Source organism: Eptatretus burgeri, chromosome 4 (assembly GCF_056783735.1).
Source record: "Eptatretus burgeri isolate ZD-2024b chromosome 4, Ebu_testis_v1, whole genome shotgun sequence".
Lineage (NCBI taxonomy): Eukaryota > Metazoa > Chordata > Myxini > Myxiniformes > Myxinidae > Eptatretus > Eptatretus burgeri.
The window spans coordinates 90,631,745-90,646,010 of record NC_140964.1 but is presented as its reverse complement, the minus strand read 5'-3'; the positions used below and the strand labels follow the sequence as shown (position 1 = coordinate 90,646,010).

The following is a 14,266-nucleotide window of genomic DNA, read 5'->3' as shown; positions in this document are numbered from 1 at the left end:
GAGCCCCATCACTCGTCCGAATCCTTAACACTGGGGTCAAGAGTCAGATGAGAGTCCTGCCACCGCTGAATCCATATTATATATATATATATATATATATATATATATATATATATATATATATATATATATATATATATATATATATATATATATATATGTAGTGTTGCAGAAATGGCCCTTACTAAATATAGTAAGGTTACTTACTAAATATAGTAAATATAAATATAGTAAGTAAAGTATAAGTGTGTTACTAAATATAGGATTAGCCCAGATCCCCCATTAAATGCATGTTTAGCCAGGTTGTTCAGTAAATGGACACAACATGTGTGTCGGGAGATGAAAGAACCAGTTCATTGTTCGTACATTGGTGGTGGACCGAGAGGTTCTTCTTCTTCCTTCCTCTCCAGACAATAGTCCCCACCCAACGTTCTGAGGGGGAGTGGCCTAGAGAAGGAAGTGAAACTGAAGGGAGGAGCCAGTGTTTTTTTTTTTTTCGAGGCGAGCATGCGCCGGGAAAAGGTGGTGAAACTGTGAGCTTGATTTGGATATAAAAACCAAAATGGTAGACTCCGCTCGGTCTCTGACAAAACCAGTCTGGAACTGGGGTCTATTCCCCCAGCTGGCAAGGAACAGGTGTACTTTGGTATCGTGATTCGAGACGCGTAAGCCGAGAATTGTGCCACACCAGCCGGCGTTATAACCCCGGATACGGCGGTGGTTAGGGTGGCACTGAATCTGTAACATTTTGCCCCTCGAGAGTCGGGTGTGAAAACCCAAACTGGACAGCGATTGACACACTCGTCCAGAACCCCCCACCCCACCCCCAGATCCGTAACAATATATTTGCGTGGCAGGGGCCGTCACACACGAATAACTTCGTGATGCGGCAGGCAGGTAATCGACCGCAAACGCCAATAACTCGACCACATGACTTAGGGTACTCGACCGTCTAACAATCGTTTACCAAAGTCACGTTACCTCCTTACTGGGGAACGTTCCCTCGGTACGTACTTGTGCTAACCAGATTACCTACCGAGTCAGATGCATCTGAGCAGACCTGCCAAGTACTTCCGGCCCTGAACTTCATTCCAACATGGAATTGTAGAGAAATCCCCACGCTGCTCGTCGGTCCCTTTACGAGCTGCAGCACACATTCACGCCTCGCATTATGCCTTGAAATAGCTCAATCTGCATCGCCTCCGGGTCCCTTGATGCTTCGGTGCGGATTTGGCGACAATGGGGCAGTTGTAGAGTCGGGAGCTCTTGTTGTGATATTCGTAGTGAGAGATGGTGACAATGTGACTTTTGTAGCAAGTGATGATTGCCACACGTAGCATCCATGGAGAGGGGTGATTGCTACATGGCTTTCGTAGTGAAATTGGTGAATAAAAATCGTGTGTTGGCATGAGTTGTTGCGGGGGGTATTTTTACCAGTTGTATGAAGCGGTTGTGGTGAATGTGGTAAGGTTTGGTGAGCAGAATAAAATCTGAGGTAAGGTAGTGGTTGGGAATTGTCACGCAAATTTGAATGGAGAATGGGCGCGCAAACTCCAAAGGAACGATGTACTGGTGCATTATCGGCAGGAAGCGTTCGCAGCATGAACATGCTGGAGACACTCAGAGCGTGTTGCTCATTCTTATTGCTTGGCATGCATGCTTGCTTGCATGTTTCATGTAATAAAAAAGGAAAATGTCAAAAGTTAAAGAAAAGGTTAAAGAGACTGAGAAGACCCAACTACAAGAGTCTCATACAATGCATCTTTCCCCTTTTAACTACTAGACATATGGAAGGGACTAACTAAGACATATACTTTTGAAATAACTGCCTGTGGGCACGACCAGATTTAGGGGTGGCCAGGTGGGGCCATGGCCCTGGGACCCCCCACATTTAGGGGCCCCCCACAATTTTGATGACATTTTGAAAATCCCTTGAAAATGTGCTTCTAAAGTTTTATTGTCGGTGAATGAAGATTGTAAACTCTTTGTAAGGATATCTTTTCAAAATTGTCCGGCATTGTGAGGGTCCTTTTCAAGGTTTGACTTTTTCAATCCGTTTCTTCCGCGGTCCACAGAATGGATCCAACGTGGTCAAAAATTCCTGGGGAAACCCTCGGGCATTGGGGGCCCGCATTCGGATCTTTTTTTGGATCGATCATCGATGCTTCGGATGGTTGAGCGTGACCAACTAACTACGGCACTGCCCGCCAGAGCCCAGCAAGCACAGACGGAATACAGAGGTCCAGCCAGAGGAGAGGTGAAAAGGTGAAAGTCGACGTGGTAAAACTAGGCCAGGCCAGCACAGCACACGGCCGGCAGGGGTAGTATTGTACACACTGAAACTGCAGCTGGCAGGGAACGCTGTCAGTACCCTGCTTACTGGCGCGCACAGCACAGTAACACGGTGTGACTTCCTATGTTCCAGGTGTGTGAAACGTACTTGTTGTTCGTGATTTTGGTACGTCCCACGTGCACTCTGATTATCTCGGTTACTCGATACCTACCAGCTGCAGAAACCACAACGGGCGGCTTCGGTGACGACAGGCACAAATCCAAGGTTACACGGAAATATGACAGTGGTACGCAAAAGCGGAAACGTTCCAAGGAAAAAGATGAAAGACACAAGGCTGTCGTCGACAAGACCGAGAAAATCTCAGTGTTTTTCACTCCTGCACAAATAGGGGATTCGTCCATGACAGAGGCTGGAACACCAACAGAGACAGAACAAGCGGATTTGGCAACGCAATCCCCGCGTCAAGATTCGCCCAACATCTCGGAAGGTTCCACCGATGAAGAACATGCATCAGATGAAGAAGCGCAAGATATATTGACTGATCGTGGATCTGGCTTTGCCAATTGCATTGGATGTTAGCCTCCTGAGCGACCGTCGTTAGAGATGATAGACTACTGGGCATCACGAGATTTAGAGCCCCTGCAGAATTTGACTGGTCCCTTTGATTCATCCATACAGTTCGTTGAAGGTAGGAAACGCTGCTGCTCCAAGAATCTTTTTTACCGTAGACTACAAAACGGAGAGGCCGTGAAAAGGTCCTGGCTTTGCTTCTCCATATCAACCGGAAAACTGTACTGCATCGCTTGCAAGCTCTTTGGAGGCGCTACTGCCCTGGGCAGGGAAGGATTCAATGACTGGAAGCATGCCAGTCGTTCTATCGAGGTACATGAGCGTTCACATGTACATTGTGTGAATATCATCCGCTTGTCAGACAGAGAAACATCCGCAGGTTGTGTGGACACTGAACTCGTCAAACAGGTGAGATTGCGTCCTATTGGAGGGAGGTGCTGAAACGAAGTGCGAGCGTGATATCGTTTCTCGCTGATACCGATATCACCACAATCGTGATATCGGTAACTAACTTGGTTGAATGGAATTACTTGCGGAATACGATCCATTTTTGTCGCAGCACATTCAGAAATATGCCAACCCAAGGTAGTGGCCACACCAACTAATTATCATCTACGACATGTGAAGAGTTGGTCTCCATCATCGGAAAATCTGTTCTGGATAACATCGTCGCTCGTGTGAGAGGCAAAATACTTCTCTGTGTCAGTCGATTCTACTCCTCACATAAGCCACATCGACCAGCTCACAGTTATTCTACAATACATCGAGAACGAGGCTCCAGTGGAGTGTTTCATGACCTTTCTGAGCAACACAGGACACACTGGACTCCAGCAAGCGATGGCATTACTGAATTTTTTGTAAGCCACTGGATTGGACATCGCTAACTGCTGAGGACAATCTTACAATAACGCATCCAATATGAGTGGCCGATACAATGGGATGCAGGGAATGATCAGACAAGAGAACCCTCTCGCAATATTTGTGCCATGCGTGACGCACTCACTGAACTTAGTCGGTCAGTCGGCTGTGGGATGCTGTAGACCTGCAGCAGCATTCTTTGAACAAGTGTATGTATTTTTTTACAACTTCCACGTCGCGCTACGCCAGATTATTTGATGTCCTGAAAGCCAAAGGTCTGCACGTACAAAAGCGCCTCAGTGACACTCGCTGGTCGGCTCATTCTGATGCAACCCGAACTCTTGTAGATGGTTCCAGAGAAATCATGGATGTCCTCGATGAAGTCGCAAACGATGAACAACTGAATAGTGAAACAAGAAACACCGCCGAGACACTTCACCAAACTATGTGCACGCTCGAGATAGGGTTCTATGCTGGTTTCTGGTCTACAGTCCTTGGTAGATTTGATCGTACGTGTAAAACCCTTCAGTTGCAAGCGACCGATCTCAACACAGCCGTGCAGCTCTTCAAGTCACTGGCGAGCTTCGTACAGTCATTACATGATCCGTTTGATACATTCGTTGTTGATGGAGTGGAGCACTCAGGTAAGGAGGAATTCACTCGCGGATCGCATAGACGAAAGCTTAATGTCCGCCTCGCTCCCTTGGACTACGGACACTCCAGAAGTAGAACTAGACGCCAAGGAGTCCTTTCGCATCAGTGGATACGTTGCAGTGATCGACGTACTGCTGTCGCAGTTGGAAAAGCGTACGAACGCTTACAGCGAGATGAGTGACAGATTTGGATTCCTGCATGCTCTTGTTCATCTCGAAGTGGAGCAGATTCGAAAGCCATGCTCGAAGCTCGTCGAGCGGTATCAGGAAGATCTATCACCTGACCTCACAGAAGAAATGATCCAGTTCCAAGCCATGATGAAGGAGTCAGAGCCAGACTCGGGTCGTACTGAACTCGAGATGTACAGTTTTCTCATCGAGCGAAAACTCACCGATATGTTCCCAAACGTGGAAGTGCTGCTTCAGATTTACCTCTCACTGATGGTGTCGAACTGCTCCGGGGAGTGCTCGTTTTCGAAACTCAAGCTTATCAAGAACCATTTCGCTCCACGATGGGGCAGCAGAGACTGGTCAATCTGACCATCATTTCAACCGAATCCGATGTGCTCAATTCCATGCAGATTGACAGTATCATATCCGAGTTCGCTGCCGTGAAGTCGTGCAGGAAGCTTGTCCATTGATTAAGGCACCATGTGTATTTTCATTGATGTGGATGACACTGCCGTATGTTTGCGGTCGCTGGAAGTCGGCTATTAATCACCATTTCGGATTTCTCTTGCCCAGAGGTTTTTAGAAGTTAGAAGATTTTTAGTCAAAGTTCGTCGTTTGTTATTTTCTTGTATTAGTCCATCTCTATCTCTTACTCTTGCAGCAACAGCATTTTTGTGATTTGATTTTAGAATGAGCTCAGAGATAAGTCATCACCTCATAGATAAGTCACCAGCCATATCAAGAACAATCCGTCCATCTTGTCATATTTAATTGTAATTTGTGAACATATATGCCAAATCATTCCTGATCAGGATCTGCCAAATCTATAGATACAAGTTCAGTTGTTGATGAAAAAGCAGTTATAATTTAAGTTGTTGATTAATCTCCAAATTTGGGGGCCCCCCACAATCATTGTGCCCATGGCCCCCCACATGGTATATCCGGCCCTGTCTGTGGGAGATGTCTACCCCTCTCCCCTCTGGGCTGGTGCCCCTGCCTCACATCTTGCTGAGCTTGATGGAATGACGCCATTGAAACCAAGGGTTTAAAGATCATTGGTATCTCCCACAATGAGTCTGATTCTTTGGACCTCTCACTCTCACCGCAGGCAGGTCGGTGGTCTTTGTCTTCTACAGTCTCCTCTCCAGTCTCGCCCTCCCCCCCCCCTGCTCTCTCTGCGATTTGTCCCCACCACATTTCCGCAGGGCGCTCAAGGTCCGCCAACAACCCCCTTCTGGAAAAACTACCAAAATCACAAATCACTGCTCACCTTCACTCTTTCATTCCTCTTTTTCCCCACCTTTAGAATAAATTCCCTCACTCCATTCAATCCCATTCTTCTCTCCAGACCTTCAAAACAGCTGTTCACCACCACCTCTTATTGTCCCCCATCCAAAACAATGATCTTTTCTCCCCCTCTTGGTCCACCCCAAACCCACCTCCTTCAAATTCCCTGCTTTCCTTCCTAAAAGTCCCTGTAATGTCCATCTTGTATTCCCAATGTTCCCTGCCCCATCCCTCTCCCTTTAGACCAGGAGCTTGGGCACTTTTATTTACCCGTCTGAGGCCAAAAGGTTTGAGGATGTTTTCAAAATCACAATTGTGTACATTCTGAAAATCCATTTCTTAATGGTCAAAGCCTCTGCGTTCTATGTGAAAAAGACCATTTTCTTATTGTTGCGGGTTGCATTTTCTACAAAAATAGAAAATATCAGTTTCAGCTTTCATGATCCAATATCACATGGCAACCTAGGCATGTAGGGTATCAAATTAAAGCTAATGACCTGGGGAAGGATACTATATATAAATAATGGCATATGGGATGATCCTTATGGTTATTAGTGCTGTTTATGGCCAAAAATTAGAGAAAAATATCCAATCTCTTGATGTCATTTTGGAAAAATCATTAAGTGTACATTCTTACTTACATACTAGGGTTGGCGTTATATATCTAGTGAATTGTTGAAGCCTTGTCAATAGAACATTAGCATTAAAGGTCTTTTGAAAATTAATCTGTGCTATATTTTCATCATGAAATACTCCAAACCTTTGTATAAATAAGTCGACTAGTATCAATAATGATGTCTTGGATGTGCACCAATTCTGCTGAGCACATAGAACCTTTGGTGGTTAAAGCATGTCCAGAGCAATGAAGAAGTTTTTGCTGTAAATTTACTTTGAGTGTTTGTTGTATTTTTCAGAAGCTGACGTGGTAAAAATCACCATCAACAACACGTTCTTGTGTTTTGCACACGGGAGATCGCAGCAAAGATGAAATCAAACCATTTGACAGTAGAACCTGGGATAAATTGATGGCTGCTAAAACTTCCAGACTATCCAAACTCAGTACAAGCTCCAAATATTCATCAATATGTGAAAGTTTACCCACAGACTATAATGACAGTGACAGTATAGGATATCACACAATCTGTTACAAAAATTTCACAGGAATTCCTAAAACTACAGAAGACACAGTTAATCCCATTAGCACACCTTTAACAGATCTGCCAAACAAACTATGAAGATCACATATACAGCATCAGGAAGCCTCATCATCTGGGGTGTTTCAAGCCATTTGTATCTTCTGTAACAACAAATGTAAAACTGTGATTCATCAAGTTCAATTGATAGGCAGTTGTGAAACAAAAGATGCTGAGCAGACCATAAAAGATGCTGCGATTATACTTCAGGACACACATCTTCTTGCCAAGATCGGACATGTGGACTTTGTTGCAAAGGAAGTCAAATATCACCATTCTTGTGGTGAAGCATATGTCAACAAAGCCCACAGGGCAGTAGATTCATCAAGTGAAAAGACTGATTATGGAAAATCAAGGGACATTCATACAAAAGCCTTTGAGATGATTGTCCAGTACATAAAAGAACATGTCATAGATGACAAGCGTGCTGAGCTCATAACTTCCATTCATGCTCGTTACAAATCAATATTGGATGACTTCGGACTTGATGATGCAGCATATAAAGTTCAGTTATTATCTGAAAAGATACTGCATCATTTTGGAACTGATCTGGTGTGAGGAAAGTCCAGTAACAAGGAGGGTAATGTTTTGAACAACAGAAATACGTCTAAAGATGATGCAATAATATGTGCTAAGCAGTCGATGCAAACCAGAATTCACTCCGTACATTTTACCAGTTTCATCAACAAAACTGATAAATCAAAACACATGCACAAGCAAGAAGAGTTCAAAGTGATAAACCAGTTACTCGAGATGCATATGCAGTTGATGCCATGTTTCTGATACACACGCTTGTGAATGTGCCTGTGACATTTGGTGGAATTGCTAAAGTTCTCCTCACAAGATTAGTTGAATTTGCCAAGAGAAGAGACTTTGTTTGTGATTCATACAAAACTCAATCAATTAAAGATATAGAGCATGGCATCCGTGGGTCTGAAAGCAGACAGGCTGAATACAGTATTTTGGGACCAGATCAGAAGTGTCCAAAAGATTTTCAATCTGCACTCAAGTCCCCTAAATTCAAGACAGCACTTTTGAAGTTCCTCTTTAGAGAGTGGCAAACAAAACCATACACAGGGCAACTCCGTGGCCATGTACTCTTTATAGGACTGGGTAAGAAAGCATACAAGTATGAAGTAACTGATGACAAAGTCCAGATGGAAGAGGTCCCCGGTCTGTTTTGCAATCATTAGGAGGCAGATACCAGGCCGATTTGGCACATAAAACATGTGTGATGCTCTCAAAGATGGCAACATTATTATCAGAGCCTCGGACACTGATGTCCTTGTTATTTTGCTCACACATAGCCACCTCTTACCAGCTCATCTATGGCTTGATGTTGGAATTAGCTCCAACAACACCAGAAGATACATTGATGTATCTCAGTTAGCTACTAGTGTGGGCCCAGTTGTGTGGTGCCATTGCAGGATTGCATGCCTTCACAGGTTGTGACTTTACAGCCAGTTTCTTATGCAAAGGGAAAGTGTGCACTCTGGCTTTGATGGAAAAAAATGAAAAGTTATTGACAGCATTCAAGAAACTTGGTGAATCTCCTGTCATACCACTCGATTTATTGACAGACTTTGAAGCTTTTCTGTGTAGCATGTATGGGAAACCACATCTGACATCAGTCAATTTAGCCAGGAATGCACTATTTCACCAATATTTTGCCCCAAAGAACCGGTTTCAACCTTTGTATAAAATCAAAGGAGCGGATCCTAGCAACCTGCCTCCTTGTAGATCTGTACTACTTGAGAAGTTGAAACGTACCAATCTGGTAGTATCAGTGTGGAAAACAGCAATAATCTCACACTCCTGCAGCTGGGACCCACAAAAAATGGATGGATACTCGAGGATGGCAATTATGCCCTAAAGTGGTTTGAAGGCCGACAAGTACCAGAAGACGTATGCAATCATATTGATGATGACTTAGATGCAGAGTTGATCAATGATGATTATGACCAAGTGGAATACAACTCTTCCTCAGATGAATCTGAAGATGACTTTGAATAATTAGTGACACATCTCAACAAAAAAAAAGCACAAACATATATCATGCTTGATTGTACCATACATACTTGCTTGGTGATGGTTAAGCTAGAAACTTTGGGGAAGATATATTAATGGTTATGGTTCTTAAGCTAACACTTAATGGTTTTCAAATGCACTTGTCTATTTCACCTTGGAAATTCAATAATAATATCAGTATGTTTAAACTTATCATAAATATGACAATTCATCCTCATATTTGTGTGATGCAACTGAATTGTCAGCCTTGCCTGAAAACCAGAAAAGTAGTGTTCAAACATTGTTGTCAATATTCATTTTCCTTTATGTATTTTCATTGAAATATTTCGAATTATACCAGACACTTGTTATGTAACTGGAATAATAACAGCTAGTCTGAGAAAGATAAAGTTATCATGTCGATATTTTAATACAAATATATACTAGCGAGTGAATTTTTATCAATTATTTTGAGCTGAAACTGCCTATGAATTCACCTAAACACAATGTAATGATGTTGTTTATACATATTTGTATTGTTCAGGTCACTACCTATGATTTGATCCCTAAATGGCCATGTTGTCTGGCAATTTTGTATCAAGTAGACCAAAAACGCTTTTTCTCACTTTCACCAAAAACACCACTCATAACAAAAAGAAAACGTTATTTTCGCAAAGAACGCAGAGGCTTTGACCATTAAGAAATGGATTTTCTGAATCTGCATAAAATTCTGAATTAGAAAACATCCTCAAACCTTATGGCCTCAGACGGGTAAATAAAAGTGCCCAGACTCTTGGACTACTTCCACAGATCTCTGAATGTCTCTGTTCCCCACTGTTTTGTACTTCCCATGCCCCTCTTGTCTCATGCCCACCCCCCTTGCTGTGCGTTGTGTGTTTGCTCTGAAACGAGCCTTGACAAGGTATACAAAAATAAAAAATATTTTTTTGAATCTCTCACGATGAAACTGAGTCGATGTGTCCATCATTTTCACATCGCAGACATGTCGGTGGTTTCAGTTTTGTACTGCCTTCTTTCTGGTCTTGGACCCTTTGACCTTTCCGTGCTTCATTCCATCCCTCCACCACCACCCCCCAGGTTTCTACAGGGTGCAAGCTGTCTCCCATCAACCCCTTTTTGTTGAAACACAAAATCCAGTGTCACTGCTCACCAACACTCATTAACCTCTGCCATCGAAGATCGGAGGTTACTGTTTTCACCCCTTCCTGTTTATTAACCTCCACCATCTTCAAAGATGGATGGAGGTTACTGTTTTCACCCCTTTCTGTTTGTTTGTTTGTGAACAGTATTACGGAAAAACTCCTCGATGGATTTCGACGAAACTTGGTGGGGGGGGGGGTTAGGTATGGTCCAAGGATCATGCCATTAAATTTTGGACTTGGTCCCCCCCCCCAAAAAAAATTGTCAGAGAAGAAAAAAATTTTTTTTTGCATTTCTACATGTTTTAAGTGATTTCCAACCCCCCCAAAAATGAAATATATATTTTTGCATTTCTACGTTTTAAGTGATTTCCAACCCCCCCCCCCAAAAAAATTTAGAGAAAAATTTTTTTTTTTTGCATTTCTACATGTTTTGATTTCCAACCCCCCAAAAAAAAAAATTTAGAGAAATTTTTTTTTTTTGCATCTCTACATGTTTAAAGTGATTTCCAACACCCCCCGCCCCCCCAAAAAAAATTTTTGCAACTTTTTTTTTAAAAAAAATTTCGAATTCTTTTTTTTTGCATTTCTACATGTTAGAAGTGATTTCCAACAAAGAAAACATGCCAAAATTATAATTGCGGCTGATTTCGGAACTTCAGGTGGATATACCCACGTAAAATCAATTTCTGTCTCAAGGAATCTAGTTATGACAAATGAATTGAGTATGTAAAAGTTAAAAGTAAAAGGGAAAATTGCATACCATAACTCAGTGAGCACTGTTGATGTCAAATTGAATGAATAGGATATCAGGTTCACTTGAGTGACCTCGCAGTATTGGCGGCGGAGGTTTTGCACTCTCCCGAGTGCTCCCCCTCTCGTTGTTTTGTTTGTTCGTTCCTGTTTTTAGATCCTCGTGGAGGATCTCTAAGTCTTACTTACGTTGTTGTTCTTCATCTTCTTCTTGGGGACTTTTTTGTTTCACAGCCTACAGTTTTCATCCAAACTTCCTGAAACTTGGCATATATATGTAAAAATAACCTGCGCAGACAGTAACCATCTCCGATTTTGAAAATTCCTCCTCGAAAAAAAGTTATGATATCAAAATATCTCCGCTAATGGAAATCGCAAAAAAAATTCTCAAACTGGGCAAGCTTTTTGAATTCTGTTTGCGGGAATCGAACAGGGCATTAGCAGAGATGAATTACCACACATATGATACATCACTATGACGTCATATCAATTTTTATGACGTCATTCCTATTTTTTGACATTTTTTGTTTCACACCCCAGAGTTTATCGGATCTTCGTGAAACTTGCTAGAAAAAGCAGAAAGCCCACGCGCAGGCAGTAACCATCTCCGATTTTGGAAAGTCTTCCTCAAAAAAAAAGTTGACGTCACAATAGCACCGCTAATGGAAATCGCCTATACCATTATCTCCGAATCGAGGCAAGCTGTTTGAATTTTGTTTGCGGGAATCAAGCCGGGCATTAGCACAGATAATTTATCGCAAACCTGATACATCACAATGACGTCATATTTGTTTTTATGACGTCATCATTAAGAGGACGAGGATCTTAGCTTATTTGAGCTTATTTTCCCCACCTGTGGAACAACGTGCTATTCCGGCGCATGCTCCCACACCTGACCTGACCTGACCTGTGGAACCTTCTTCCACATCCCCTTCAATCTCATTCTTCCTCCAGGTCTTAAAGACAGCTGTTCACCACCATATCAGACCATCCCCCATTCAAAACCATGATGTTTTCTCACCACGTTAAACCCCCTCCCATGTCAAACCCCCTCCCACGTCCACTCTCCTCACCTCTCACCCCCCCCACCCCACCATCTCCAAACCCACCTCCTCCTGAATTTCCAGTTTTTCCTTCCTGAGAGTTTGCTACTGTATCCATCTTGGCCACCCCCATGCAGCATCTCTCCTACCCTTCATTATTACCTGCAATGTTTGTTTTTTTCCGTCTCCATCTATTTTGTCTCTCAGCCCTGCATTTCTGTTGCATTCTTACCCATTGTGTTCGAGCTCTTCCACAAGCTTTGATTTTGTGTACATAACTTATTTTATCAATTGTGCTGTGGGCAGGGTACATGAAAAAACATGCAGTGAAGCTCAACGAGTCATCACTTCACAGCTACTGGGCCACGAGATCCCATCACTGCTCGGGAAGTTTGGGAATTCTCACCCCACAGATCCTGACCAATGGTTGACAATTTTTGGTGCAGATTCCCTTCCCAATGCTGTAAGACTTCATTTCTGACGATGGGGGTGGGGTGCGGGATTCCCCAGGCATTCCTTTCCTGTAGTAATTCTGTGCAGACGACTGCAGTGGGACCTATTACCAACTATAGTACTTAAGAGTACAACTCTCGTATACTATAGTTCTAATTGTAGCATTTTTCCTGGGTTGTTCTTGCAAACTTGTATTATTTCTTTTAGAATTGGTTACATTTGCCATAAGTATTTCTATCATAAGGGATGTCTCTAGTGTTGCGATTAGTGATTAGTGTGATTATATCCACTCCCCACCTGCAGACAGGAACGTGTGAGGACGCCTGTAGCCTGGTGCTGGGTGTGCAAGTGCAAGTATTCTGGGCATATACAGGCACAGTGTACAATCCCCAGGCTCACTTAGTGACAGCACATTACGCCTTCTCTCCTCCTGTAAACATCTCGGTAAGTAAAAAAAACAAAAAAACAACAAATAAAAACCAGTCAACCAGACCCATTTAAGGTTAAGAATCGCTAAGTAGTTAAAAAAAATTCCTTTCATCATTTTAGCAAAAGTGTCTTTCCTAAGATGTTACTGTCATTCATGTGTTGTTCTTAAATTAACACATGAATGAAATTTTTATGCCAGTGCATTTCTGGGATGAATCCTGCTATTAACTTTTAACAAACCAGAATGCACTCCGTACTGAGGCTACACATTGTTTCCAAAGCAAAAAACAACCACATCTCAGGACCATGATGGCCCTTCAGGTTGCATGTTTAAACAAAATGGCTGACACCACTCTCTCCAACCACCAGTGCCATCCATTCCTGTCGCTGTCACTTACAACTGCTATCTCTTTCACCGACACATCTCAGCCTCCTCCTCTTGCCCGCTCCATACCAGCCATTGAAGACAAGGCTCCTCTTGACTTCTTTCTGCCATTTTCCGGGTACTCAAACTGTGCAGCCACATGGGAGGTCCAACTCGCTGGAACTAGAACTTCATTCTTCCTCACAATGGTGACCGGCCTTTTGTCCTTTTGCTTGTTGTAAATGTGTGGCTGTACTTCGGATCAACTTTGGTTTTTTTATATTTTATTTAAATAAAGTTTATTATATAAACCGATTTGTAAAAGTGTTGGGAAAAAACTTGTTTCCTTGATGCCATCACAACAGTGCTCTGCCTGATGGTGGGTTCCGTGATCACTCACACACACACACACACACACACACACACACACACACACACACACACACACACACACACACACACACACACACACACACACACACAGTTCCATTATGGTAATCACTGAAAAAAATCAAATCAAAAGCAATCACTAAAAACATTGAAGAACTGCTCACGTTAATATTGGTGATTTTGGACTAACGATGCAGAAATCAAGAAAATGACCAAATGCCAAGATCTCAAGCATGATGTGAAAAGATCGTGGAAGGTGAAGAATGCCAAAGTTGTACCAGTGATGACAAAACCTCACAGAGATATTAAAAACCATCCCTGGGAATATTATTACAAAGGAACTGCGGTTGAAAGCCATCCGGGGCTCAGTAACAATCCTTAAGAGAGCCCTCAGCACAAAACTTTGAAAACAGAAAACATCACAGCTTGGTCCGTGGATCGTAACCCCTTACCATAATGAAGGTAGATACTTTGATCCCGCCCTGGGAGGACTCCATTCAACATTCTGAAACCCATATATGGAGATACCAATCAACAACACACACACACACACACACACACACACACACACACACACACACACACACACACACACACACACACACACACACACACACACACACACACACACACACACACACA

At 42.8% G+C, this 14,266-nt stretch overlaps 1 protein-coding gene across 2 annotated transcripts in view; it reads left to right on the top strand.

Moving 5' to 3' along the window:
* Positions 1–13,549, top strand: part of TCTN1 (tectonic family member 1) — a 78,961-nt gene extending 65,412 nt beyond the window's left edge. For both annotated transcript variants that reach the window (XM_085879279.1, XM_085879280.1), the window contains 3 exons: positions 12,295–12,451; positions 12,745–12,885; positions 13,240–13,549. In XM_085879279.1, coding sequence (XP_085735405.1) covers positions 12,295–12,451; positions 12,745–12,885; positions 13,240–13,476 — 535 coding nt within the window. In that variant the 3' untranslated portion in view covers positions 13,477–13,549. The remainder of the gene's footprint in view (positions 1–12,294; positions 12,452–12,744; positions 12,886–13,239) is intronic.
* The last annotated feature ends 717 nt before the right edge of the window (positions 13,550–14,266 follow it).